Source organism: Manis javanica, chromosome 4 (assembly GCF_040802235.1).
Source record: "Manis javanica isolate MJ-LG chromosome 4, MJ_LKY, whole genome shotgun sequence".
NCBI lineage: Eukaryota > Metazoa > Chordata > Mammalia > Pholidota > Manidae > Manis > Manis javanica.
The window spans coordinates 123,528,414-123,541,957 of record NC_133159.1 but is presented as its reverse complement, the minus strand read 5'-3'; the positions used below and the strand labels follow the sequence as shown (position 1 = coordinate 123,541,957).

The following is a 13,544-nucleotide window of genomic DNA, read 5'->3' as shown; positions in this document are numbered from 1 at the left end:
GGTGCCTGGCCCAGTGCTTGGTAGAGGGACTGAGAAGGTGGATTTGCATTGTGGTCTCCAGGAAGGGAGCTTGCAGGCTGGCAGGGCGGTGCACGGGGCAGCAGTGGCCACACAAGGGGAGGAAGACCAGCCAGAAGTTGGGCAGGCACAGCAGGGCCGCCACTGCTTGGAGTTGGACAAGGCTCCTTAGTTCCATCACTAAGTGAGCCCTGGGAGTGGGGACAAGTCATGACTGCCCTTACTGTCCTATTTCTTATCTGAAACAACAACAACAACAAAAGTTTGGGCGGAGTGTTTTTAAGCTGAAATGTATTCCCCTGGCAATTCATATGTTGAGTCCTAACCCCAGTACATGAGAATGTGACTATATTTGGAGACAGGGTCTTTAAGGAGGTAATGAAATTAAAATGAGGTCGTTAGGATGGGCCCTAAGCCAGTGTGGTGAGTCCTTACAAGAAGAAACGAGGACACAGACACGTACAGTGGAAAGGTCATGTGAGGACACAGCGAGATGACAGTCGTCTGCAGGCCGGGAGAGGCCCTGCTGACACTTCGCTGTTAGACTTGCAAGCACAAGAATCATAGTCAGAACACGATGTCTGCTGTTGAAGCCCCCAGTCTGTTATGGCAGCCTGAGCAAAGAAATACAGAGAGTGACTGTCACACTGCCTCTGCCAGCCAAATAGAGGTGTGAGTGGCAAGGAAAGAGTAGTGTGCAAATGCTTTGTAAACTGCTGTGTGCCGTACAAACACCCCTATTGTCTGGGACCTTCGCAACTCTGCACATCTGTTGTTTTTGCCTGTGCAGTGTTCATTCCCCTTCTTCTAGGATCAAGGGCCCTATTACTGGGGAAGGCACCTGTCTCCCCCTATCAGGGCATGTATAGGAGGAGGGCTGACCATGCTCCCTGCTTTGCAGAGAGGCAGGTGTTCCTGGTATAGCCCATCCTCCTGACCAGGCAGTTGGGTCTGGGACGGTATGTGATCTGAATCGTGCAGATTCAATCCTAGGACTTGTGTTCGACTGAACATTGCCAGGTAAAATACAGGATGCTTAGTTACATTTGAATTTTTGATCAACAAGCAATAATTTTTTTAGGCCTTCCTGAGGCTGAGCTGCGGTAGAGGGAGCAGAGCTCAGACGTGAAGAAAGCAGATACCTGGTGACATCACCTGAGGCTCTGGATGCAGCTGGCCTAAAGGTGGGAGCTACCTCTCGACTGTTCAGTTTTGTGAGCCAACAAAATCCCTCCTTCACATATAAGCCTGTTGTGGTTGGGTTTTTGTCACTTGTGACACTGAATGGTGACTTGTAGAATTATGACTCAGTAGTTATGCTAATGCTGGAAGTGCTATGTCCAGATTTTGCAAATACATGGGAGAGAGGACTTAGTCTGAAAGTAATGAGAAATAAATTTAAATGAAGCCAGTAGCCCAGACAGTTCTGCTTCAGGAGTCATTTCCTTTTTAACTGCAGTGTTACACTACTGCAGAGATGGTGATGTCTGGATGGGAGTAGGGCCTGCCAGCACTAGCTTCCCTCTGCAGAAAGGGCAGCATGAAGGGCCTTCCTCCTGCTGGGCTATACCTACCTGCCGGGTCAGTGACTACATCAGGGCCACCAGTGCTGCACGAGGGGGACTCACTTCTCTGCCAGAACCTGACAGTGCCTGGGCAGCATGCAGACAGCTATCATCCAAGAACTTGGAAGGAGAGGTGCTTGCTCATTCTCTGCGAGTGGGATTATGAATCGAATGCTAAGAGATGGAGCAGAGACCAGCAAGCTCACACAAGGGCACAGATGACCTCTAGGGCAGCAAGACTGAGAGACAGCTGATGACTCCGTGAATATAAGACAAGAGCAGGCAGAAGGGGGACTGTGGGCTGTGGGCGCCCACAGTCAGGCGCACCCAGGAGGCAAAGGCAGGCCCAGCTCCTCCCAGCACAGGCTGGAGAGGTGCTTTGCTCCACTGGACATGGACACGTAAGTTGCCATGTCAGGCCATTGTCTGGTGGGCTTACATGGCCTGAGAGGTATGTCTGAAGTATTTGCCAAATCTTCACAGGTTCACGCCCTCACTTTGCTGTGATTCTAGCACTCCAGTTCCGGAGAGTGGGCTTCACACCCAGCTTGCCTACAGGGTAGAGAATATGCTGACCCTCTGGCACCAGCCATGTGGTCAATGAGCCAGGTGTACTTCTGAGAGGATATTGATAGAACACTGTTTCTTTTACAGACTCATTTACCTTGTCGCCATCTCCCTTATCTGTCCTGTCAGGGGTGGTCCGGGGAGGATGTGCAGGGTTGTCATCAGTGAGGGACCCTCTCTCGGCAGTGTCCCGACATGATTGCTGGTGATATCACCAAATGGCATATTTGGCGACAGGGATGACAGGGAACAGGATTTCTTCCCTGTGCCAGATACCACCCCAGCCACCCTCCTTTGCCCACCATACTGATCAGCAAGGGTTCCTTCTTCCTTCCAGTCTGCTGGTTCCAAGCTGATGTGTTTGTCTGTGGGTGTGTGTGTGTTGGTGGAATAGGACAGTGGAGGGATGCTCTCTGGGCTCTACAGGCTGCTGCCAAAGTGTCTGCAGTCAGACATGCACCTCACCAAGGCAAGGATTGGTTTGCTTCTGCAAAACCCTTCTGGTCTCCATTAAGGACTCAGATTTCTACTATTAGCAAAACTTAGACCATTTATGAAAGCCTTAAAACTTACTCATATTGACTGATAATTAAAGGTACCTTGCTCAAATAATGTTCCTTGAAATTGTGTGTCCCTTTCACCACCAGAAGGAGAATATATAGGGCTTAGTGCACCTTCCACACACATTTATATTCATCACTATGTTCTCATCAGCGTGAAACACTCATTAAGCCATTATTTCATCCATTCACCGGTATTTCTTCAGGCCTTCCTATGTGTCAGGCACTACACTGATAGAACTGAACCATGAAGAGAAGAGAAGCAGTTCTTGCCCTGTGGGGCTTAAAGACTAAACTGGCAGGCGATCACAGCAGGTCACTGTGGTTCACTCTGAGGAAAAATGAGGGCTGCTGTGGGCAGGTGTGCACAGGGGCTTCGAGAAACTTCCTGGAGAGGTGACTTCAAGGGGTGCCCTGACAGGTGAGGGAGGGAAAGCAGGTGATGAAGGGGCGCACCAGTGCCCAAAGCAGAGAGGAGCAGCTGAGAAGGCCCTGAGTCGGAAGCTCAGCAGGGCCATGGACGAGTGGAGAGAGACGGGGCCACAAGGTGCAGGGAGGGGAGCTGGCTATATCCCAAGTGCAGTGAAGAGCCCCTGGAGCAGGGGCCAGGGAGTCACAGGATGGACAGTGTGCCTGGGTGGAGTTCAGGAGAGCCAGAGAAGAAGCAGGGATTGGCTATGAAACGCACCAGTACCAGGAAAGACGTGGTGCTCGCCGGGACTGAGAGGGTAGCTGTGGCCATGGAGGAGAGAAGCACGAATGAGTGATGCTAAGGTGATCAACAGGATCAGGGCTGTGTGTGGAGAATCAGAAATGACAGTCTGTCTCCACCTGAGGACAGCTACGTGTTTGGGCCTGCCTGGCCGAGGACTGGCTGCAGAAGGCACCTTCCTGTCCTGGGACCCCTCCCGGTGTTGCCTTGCTCCATGCAGTGTCCGTAGAGCATCTGGGCTCATTAGCAGTTGACCTGGCCTCAGCTGGGCTTCCCTCTCTCAGGTGGGAATCAGAGTCCTCCTGTGTCTCCTTTCCCTTTGCTTGTATTGCTTTTCTCTACTTCCTAGTTTTTACCCTGCACTCTTTGTACCTATATGGTTCATGCTCCCAGACTCTCCACAGTTGCAGGAGGTAAGGACTATACCTCACTTATTTTAATTTCCCCCCCACAGTGCCTGCCATGCCTGGCACCAATGGTATCCAGTGAGTGAGGCTGCATGGAAATGTGAGAATGGTGCTGAAAGCAGGGTGTGATTGGGGAGAAGGGGGACATGTATAATCGGTAACATATTGAGCCTGCTGGGTTAGGCAACTGTGTATAGTTGAACTCTGTTCATGCCCACACCAGATCAGTCAGGTTAGATAGTATTATCTCCATTTAATGGATGAAGAAACTGATGCACAGACTAGCTTTTAAATACACTGGTTGAGGAAGGGCTGGACTTCTCCAAGCCCATGGAGCCACCTCCTGTGGGTTTATGAAAGGAGAGAGTGGAGTAGGCCCCAAGCTGTCTACTCCACGAGAGTGAAGCATCTCTCTAAATAGCTGCTCCCACCCCATTAACTGGAGAGGGTGGGCTGAAGGGGTCATCTGCAGACCAGAGACTGAAGGGGCAGTCCTTCAGGGCCTGCTTTGACGCCATTTAGCTAATCTCTTAGCTATTTGAAAGGCCAGAAGGATTTTCCACCCGTACCCTTGACTTTTAGAGCCCAATTAGATGAAGGTGTATTTGGAGGTAGGAAAAGGTAAGGGACTTTGAAGTCATGCTCTAATAATCCTGACGGTCCGATGCAGGACCAGGCTGTTAGAATCCGCGTGTCCGCTAGATGGCGGGCTTCTGCTGCGAGCTGAGTCAGCCGCCTCCTGGCCCCTCGGGAGGATGCTGGAGGGAGGATAGCGGGGCTGGCTGCGTTTCCATCGGCTCCGCCTTCAGGGTCGTGATGTAGACCTTCTGGGTTAGGTACAAAGTCGGTATCCACCTGAGGTGAAAAGGTACAAACAGAACTTTGTACCAGGAAATATTTGTGTCCAAACGGGTGTTGCAGGGGCAGAGCTGAGCTCTGCTGTGCCCTGGCCTAGAAAAATCAATATTCCAAGAAAATCTGATAAACTTAAGAGAAGCAATCATGTCTTCTAACATCTGAACGTTCGAAAAGTAAGTAATAATGATAATAGTTTCACTTATTGAATATTTACTGTGAGTCCAGCTGCTGCCCTTTCATCCCCTTGACATCTTAAAGTCACCACAAATTCTACATTTCTAAATCTAATCTGTACTCTTTCTCTCATCCCATAAGACGGAGGCCACCCAGCTTTCCCTCCCTCCATGACTGGCACCATCCCCTATTCAATTACTCTTTGGAGTAGCTGCCTAGGGCTGCCTTAGCAAAATATTCCAAAACTGGTGACTTAAAACAACAGAAACGTATTCTTTCACCGTTCTGGGGACAGAAATCAAAAGTGAGGTGTCAGCAGGGATGCACTCCCAGCTGAAGGCTTTGGGGCCACTCCTTTCTTGCCTCCTCCAGCTTTTGGTGGCTCCTTGCAGCCACACTACTCCATCCCTGTCCCTTCACATCACCTTCTCCGTGTCTGTGTCTTCTCCCCTCTGTCTCTTATATGAAGACAGATGGATTGAATTGTTTGATTTAGGGTCCACCCTGATAATCCAGGATGATCTCATCTCAAATTAATGATATCTGCAAAGACTCTTTCTGTGAATAAGGTCATGTTCACAGTTCCAGGGGGTTAAGATGCACACATATCTTTTCAGTGACTACCATTCAATGTACTACACTCATTGTAGAAACCTAGGAATTATCCTTGACACCTCTTCCTTCCTTATCCCTCCTCGTTAACTGCACTACTGGTTGTGACAGACGCTTCTGCTCAATATCCCCTCATCTTCATTGCCAGCACCTAGTCCAAGCGTCAGCATATCTTCCTTACCTCCTAAGTGGTTTCCTGCATCAAGCCTGTTGTGGATTGCATTGTGCCTCCCACCGACCCCCATTCACAGATGAAGCTCCAGCCCTCAGTGTGACTGCACTGGGAGATAAGTCCTTTAAGGGGATAATTAAAGTTAAATACGGTTATAAGGGCACCCCCTAATCCAATAGGACTGGTGGTCCTATAAGAAGAAAAAGAGATACCTCTATCGATGCATGAACAGTGGAAAGGCCATGTGAGGATACAGCAGGAAGATGGCCATCTACAAGCCAGCAAGAGCTCTTTCACCAGAAACCAACCCTAAAGGTTCCTTGCTCTTGGACTTCCCATCGCCAGAACTATGAGAAAATTAATTTCTGTTGTTTTAGCTACCTAGCCTGTGGTATTTTGTTATGGCACCGAAACCGACTAATACACACTCTGAGCTTCTTCCCACTCAGTCTCTGCATTGAAGCCAATGACCTGCATAAAACACTAATCTCAAACCTCTGCTTGAAATCAGCCCTCCATCTGTCCTTCTGGTTCTCCCTTCCTTCCACAAATTGTTCCAGGCACTATTCTGAGCAGTAGGGATGTAACACTGAACAAAACAGGCAACTCCCACCTGAGTCTTGTGTGAAGCTTACAGTCCAGCCCACCCTAGCTGCCTACAGCTCTGAGGCTGAAGAGCACATTTGAACACGGTCTGCGAAGCCCAGCCTGGTGGACCTCCACTTATTCTCTGCTCACCTTCCTTCTCCACCGTGTCACAGAGACGCACCTGTGCCCTTGTGTTCCACAGCCTTCTTCAGGTCTGCAGCATGCTGTGCTCCTTCCCTCCAGAGAGCAGCTCCTTCTGACTGGAAGGCTTCTCCTCTCCTACTTAACTCTAGCTCATCTTCCCACTCTCAGCCTTCTTGAGCAACCATGTTACATGCTCTTAACAGCCTGTCACCTGTCCCTTTGCAGCACTGATGACAATGACAATTAAATAATTAATTGTGCAATGAGTTGATTGGCATCTGTGTGGCCTACCTGACTGAAAGCCCCGTGAGGTCTGTGCCTGTTCTTGTTTTCTGTTGCTTTCTCAGCACTTAGCAAAGTCAGAACATAGCAGCACTTGATAATTATTGTCACGTGAAGAGCAAGAAATGTACATGTTACTCTAACCCTAATGAGCATCCTTTAGATATTTTTATTCCCAGTTTGCAGATGTGAAAAGTAAAGTGCAGTTTGGCTAGGTAGCTGGCCCGAGGTCACTCAATTAGTAACATTTGGAACGGAAACAGGAAGTCAGATCTTTCTGCAAAGACTAAGCTCTTAGCAACCGTGACTCAGACCCATTTTGTCTTAGATGATGAGAGAATTCTTAACAGAAGGGCAGAAGCAGCCTAACTAGAAATTCATTAAAGAATAATTTCCTTTATTAAAATAATTATTGCAATCAGCAGGAGAGTATAAACAATCTGATATATTCATATAATGGAGTATTGCTAGCAAGAAAGGGAAATTAACTACTAACATCATGCTATCACATCGGTGGATTACAAAAACATTACGCTGAGCCAAAGAAGCCAGATATAGAAAAGTACATGCTGTAGGATTCTATTCATTTGAATTTCTAGAATAGGCAGATCATCTATAGTGAAACATCAGATCAACCTTTGGGTTGCCTCTGGGGGTAGGAGTGAAAACTGCATGGGAAATGGTGTGAGGGAAGTTTTTGGGGTGAAGACAATGTTCCGTATCTTGATAGAGGTTTTAGTTACCCAGGTGTCTATGTTTTTGTCCAAACTCAGCATATGTAAACATGAGATTTGTGAATTTCTCTGTTTGCCAACTTTATCACACAAAAAGAAAGCCTCAAGCAAATATTGAACTCCAATTAATGATATACAAACCGGAGTATTTAGAAGTGAAGTGTACTAATGTCTGCATCTTACTTCAGATTGTCAAAAATGAGATGGACTGATGATGGACAGAAGGGTGAACAGATAAATGGGTGATAAAGCAAGTACAACAAAAAGGCAAATGTGGACTTTAGGTGATGGCATGCGGGTGTTTGCTGCAATACTTCCAACTTTGCTGTTTGAAAATTTTCATAATAAATTGTTGAAAAATAAGTTGAAAAGTGTTATTTCAAAAGTACCTAATGTCTGTTGTATCAACGCAATTCACAAATGGAGCAATAGAAAATGACTCATTGTTATTTTGCTGATTAGTTTCAATGGGATGATAGGCAAGGAGGGCACAGAGAATGGGCCAGATGAATTGGAACCAGTTGGGACTAAATCTTGGCAAGACCTGGCAGAAGAGACAGCTGGTGGGATTCTCTTTGGCCTAGAGAGGTTATAGAATTCTGGGCTGACCAGTACATAGCAGCTACCTCCTTCCCTAGGCATCAAGGGTGGCAGGGTTATCCCTGAAAACATGTGGTCTGTCCTGGAGAACGTTCCATGTCACATGAGCAGAATGTATTCTGCTGCTTTTGGATGGCATGTTCTGTATATATCTGTTAAGTCCATCTGATCTTATATGTCATTTAAGGCCTATGGTTCCTTATTGCTTTGTTTGTCTGGATGATCTATCCATTGATGTAAGTAGGGTATTAAAGTCCCCTGATGTTATAATATTGCTCTCAGTTTCTCTCTTTAGGTCTGTTAATACACACTTTATAATTCATAAGCTCCTACATTGGGTGCATAGTTACTAACAAATGTTATATCCTTTTGTTGGATTGACCCCTTTACCATTATGTAATGTCCTTCTTTTCTCTTATTACAGTCTTTGCTTTAAAGTCGATTTTCTCTGACATAAATATAGCTACACCAATTTCATTTCATTTCCATTTGCATGGAATACCTTTCCTCCATTCCTCACTTTCTCCCTCACTTTCAGACTGTGAGTGTCCTTAGATCTGAAGTGAGTCTCTTGTAGGCAACATATAGATGAGTCTTGTTTTTTTATCTAGTCAGCCACTCTATGTCTTTTGCTTGGAGAATTTAGCCCATTTACAATTAAAGTATTTATTTATAGGTATGTACTTATTGCCGTTATGTTTTATGACTATTTTATAATTATTCTATATTCCTTTCTTCTCTCTCTTCCCTGGTGGTTTGACAGCTTTCTTTACTGTTATGTTTAGATCCCATTCTGATTATCTTTTGTATATCTACTAAAAATTTTTGTGTTGTAGTTACCATGAGGTTCACATGTAACAATCTAATTTAAGTTGATAGCAACTTAAATTTGAATGCATTCTAAAACCTCTACATTTTAACAGTTTCCCCCAACATTTTATGTTATTGATGTCTTATTTGGCGTATTTTGTGTATCCCCTAATTACTGTAGTTAATTTACAGCTTTTGTCTTTTAACCTTCATAGTAGTTTATAAGTGGTTAATCCACTACCTTTACTGTATATTTACAAATATATATATATTTAGTGGTGATGAACTTCTTCAGCTTTTGCATGTCTGGAAAACTCTTTATCTTCCCTTAAATTTTGAATGATCACCTTCCCAGGTACAGCATTCTTGGCTGGAAGTTTTTTTCTTTCAGCACTTTGAATATACTCCCTCCCACTTGCTCCTTGTCTGCAAACTTTATGCTGAAAAATCAGCTTGATGGTCTTATGGGGGTTCCCTTGTATATAACAAGTTGTTTTTCTCTTGCTGCCTTAAGATTTTATCTTTATCTTTAGTCACTTAAATTATAACATGTCTTGGTGTTGGATATCTTTGGGTTCATCATGTTTGGGGTTCTCCTTGCTTCCTGGACCTGGATGTTTCCTTTTTCCTTCCCTAGGGTAGGGAAGTTTTCAGCTGTTATTTCTTCAAATAAGTTTTCTGCCCCTTTCTCTTGTCCTTTGGAATCCTTACAATGCAAAAGTTACTCTGCTTGATGTTATCCTATTGGTCTCTTAAGCTATCTTTACTTAAAATTTTTAAAAATTTTTCCTGCTCTGTTTGGGTGAGTTCCACTGTCCTGTCTTCCAGGTTGCTGATCTGTTCTTCTGCTTTATCTAGTCTGCTGTTGAAACCCTCTAGAGTATTTTTTTCAGTTTGATTATTGTATCCTTCAGCTTTATGACTTCTTTTTGGTGCTTTCTTATATTTTCTTTGTCTTTTTTGAAGTTCTTGCTGTGTTCATCTATATTTCTCCTGAATTTGGTGAGCATCTTTATAAACATTACTTTGAACTCTTACTGGGTAGATTACTTATCTCTTTTTCAATAAAGCCTGTTTCTTGAGGTTTTTTTGTCTTGCTCTTTCATTTAGAACATATTCTTCTGTCTGCTCTTTTTGCTTTACTCTCTGTTTGTTTATGTATTATATGAAGCAGTTACCTCTCCTAGTTTTGAAGGAGTGGCCACATATAGGACTTGGACCTTACCCTAGCTCTCAGTTGTCTCTTGAACCTTTGTGATTACCTAGGTAGCCTGATTTAGTCTTGGTAAATCCCAATTTTTGAGGTGTGCCAGGACCTGTCAGTGTTTCAAAGGGAGTGATCTCAGTCAGCACCTCATTACAGACTAATTGAAAGCCAGATTCTCAGGCAGCAGCTTTTAGCACACGTAAATATATGCAGTCCTATGAGACTACAACTATAGACCCTCCTGACCTGTAGACTAAAAGATCTGGAAGAGTTCCCTGGGGGACAGTTGTAAGAATCAGGGCTTCAGATGAGTGTATAAGCTCCTTTCTGGGAGGTGGGTACCAGTGAGCTGTGGGGAGGCCAAGAGAAGGTTCACAGATGGTGTCTCCTTGCCTGCATTCCTGGAGAGTGCCTTCGTAGCCTCTAGATGTCTGGCAAACCCGAAGCTTGTGCCTGAGTTTAAAGCTCCAGGATAAGTAAATGGACCCTTTTTCCAGGCAGACTAGAGGTATGTTTCAGTCTGTTGCTTGTGCAGAAACCTGAGTGTGGCAGCCTACCCTGAACTATCTTTCTGATTGTTATAGTCCTGTGGGGCGTAGGAATGCAAGTCCCTCTGGCCACCAGAGTCAGTCAGTCAAGAGGCATTCCCTGTGTGGACTGCTCTCGCCATGCCCTCTGGCTTTAGTGAAGCTTGGGAGAGTGTTGAGGGAAGGCACAAAACTTTAGCAATGCAGAAGACAAGCCCTGGGGGGTGGTGTATCCCCTGCAAAGTCAAACTCTTGATCCTTTCCCATTGGCTCCTACCTTAATCTTTAGTTTGTAAATGGCACCACCATTTCTTTCAGTTGCTGAAGCCAAAATCCTTAGGCTCACCCTTGACTTATTTTTCTCTTTTGCACTTAATTAAGCAATGAATCCTACTCCTTCTACTTTTGAAATGTACCCACAATGGCTCCTCTCCTCTCCACCATCATGGTTAGCACTAACATCTCTCACCTGGACCATGGCACTTGCTGCCTAACTGGATCTCTGCTTTCCCTGCTGTCCTCCCAAACTCTCTTTTCCCCACAGTAGCCAGAACTGTTCTTTTTAAAACAATTATCAAGAATTTTCTCATCTTGAGACCCTCCAGTGGTACCAGAATAAATGGTACCATGTCTATATCCATCCTATAAGGCCCGTGACCTCTCTGATTGCATATCTTACCTCTCCCCTCCTCTGTTCCTTCTATATCATCCCTACTGACTTCCCAGCTGTTCCCCCAGCATTCCAAGAATGCTATCTCCTTTTCCAGTGCTATTTCCTCTACTTGGACTGTTTTCTCTCTGACTTGATCTTTCAATTCTTCTGGGTTTCTCAAATTGCACCCTATCCTAAACACTGTATGACTCTGTCTGAAACAGCACCCCTCTTACTTCTATTGCTTCACCCTGATTTGTTTTCTTCTAAATACTTTTCATTGCTTGATGTTGTATACTTATTTGCTTATTTAAAAATTATCTGTCTCTTCCTACTTGAATGTGAGCCCCAACAGAATACAGACTTTATATATTTTACCCATCACAGTATCCCCAGCACTAAAATAGAGCCTGGTACACAATAACTTTCCAATAGATTGGTAGAAAGAAAGAATAAGTGAGCCAATAGCCAGCTCAGGGTTGGTCTCGAGAATGTACCCACCAAATGATTTTCATTACCATAGTTACGGTCCTTTAAAGATAAAAAGGGCAAAATTAGTGGGGGAGGACTTGATTCTAGCCCCAAAGCTGGGACCTGAGTGGGAAAAACCTTAATCCCCTGGACAGTTTCATCATGGCTGTGAGTCAGAAGTTGCTTTGCTGACCTGGAAGCTAGAGTGTCACATGATCCAGACATTACTGCCCTCACTTCCTGATAAATAGTTCTGCCCTCTGGCCTAAGCCCCTTCCTCACTTGGCTCCTGATTCCCTATTTCTGTCCAGGGAGTGTTTCTTTGAAATGGTCCTAACATACCACTACCCAGCGATTACACTCCAGAGCATAGAGCTTTCCGGTGGCTGCAAGATAGTGCTATTACACATTTCAACAGAGTTGGTCAAAAGACATTTATCAGAAGTCTACTGAGTGTGCCCTGAAAGTAATTCAGCCTGGATATTGGCTTTTCTTATCTCTGCAAATAGTTACAGCCCTGTATGCCACCTGGAGGAAGTGGGGCCTTTGATGTCTGTGGAGAAAACCTTTATGGCACTTAAAAAAATTGAATTTCATCCTCTGTAAATGTGTTCTTAAGACAGCACAGTGTATGGAAAGAAACAGGATTCTTTTATCAGAAAGGAGATTTTTAAGTTCTACAATCATACAACAAATATTAAGTGCCTACTTGGTTGATAATGTAATAACTATGGTAAAGTGCAAACACCTGATAGAAAGCAGAAAGAGAAGATTGAGAAACACACACACACACAAACACAGTTAAAACAACCCTTCACATTGGAGGCAGTGAAATCCTTAGGGTGCAAGTTGTTGCTGATGGGGCTGTCACTGTTGCCGAGTTGGGGGCTAGGGGCAGAGTGACGCTTGCTCCTTCCTTCTTTTTATTTTCCTTCCTTACCTTTTAGCTCACCTTGGCAGAAGATGATTTGCTAGAGAGGCTTTGATGGCAGCCTGGCCCAGCTACCAAGCTGCATCCTGGGATGGGAAGAGACACTTTTTTCCCCTTGTTGAGGTACAGGCTGAAATCTGGGAGGCGACATGACTTGCTGGATCACAGAATGAGTGAGGGACAAAGTCCCCTGTAAGCCTACCATCCAGACACTTAGCTTCCTGAAAGCCTACCATCCCCCTGCTACACACACACACACACACACACACACACACACACACACACACACATACACATGAACACACACACGCACTATTTCAAACCACCTCCCTTTGGAGTGGGAGGAAGGTGGAGATTCTCCAGGGACCACTGCAAAAGGGCTGGGGGCACAGAAGGGGATCGGGTGGCTGTGACTCTGGGGGCCCCACCCAATATTCAGTCAGAGCGGTTCCACTCAGTTTTGTTTCTATACTGTGGACCTGTATATTAACTGAAAAAAGGTTTGAAACAACTACAGATTTAGGGTACCTTAGAAAGCATTGTCCACACTGAGAAACTAGAAAATATAGTACCTAAGAACACAGACTGGAGCTGGACTACATGGGTTCAGGTCCCAGATATACCTCATACCATTTTTATTTCTTTATCTGTAAAGTGGCTATTTGAAAACAGTAGTCCCTCATAGCATTAAGAGTATTCAATGAGTATTTATATGTAAAGCATTTAGAAAGGCACATTCCATGGTAGGCACTCAACACATGGTCGCTGCTCTTAACTCTGAGGTGGGGAGCCCAGGTTAGGTTAAGCAGCTGTTGTTAATTGCTAATCAAGTGGGAAGTCAAAATTCCCTTTAATGGCTAGCTCTCTTAGCCCAACCACTCCATTCTTTAACACTGATGCTTGATCAAATTAATAAAGACATTTTATTTACTTAGCGCCTTTGGTTGGAAGAA

General features: G+C 45.0%; 1 protein-coding gene across 1 annotated transcript in view; it reads left to right on the top strand.

The window, feature by feature from the left end:
- The window catches only part of ADPRM (ADP-ribose/CDP-alcohol diphosphatase, manganese dependent), a 31,904-nt gene extending 30,457 nt beyond the window's left edge, over nt 1–1,447 (top strand). Inside the window, exon 6 of the mRNA XM_073234779.1 lies at nt 1,100–1,447. Within this exon, the coding sequence (XP_073090880.1) occupies nt 1,100–1,125 (26 nt within the window). The 3' untranslated portion in view covers nt 1,126–1,447. The remainder of the gene's footprint in view (nt 1–1,099) is intronic.
- Nucleotides 1,448–13,544: the final 12,097 nt, after the last annotated feature.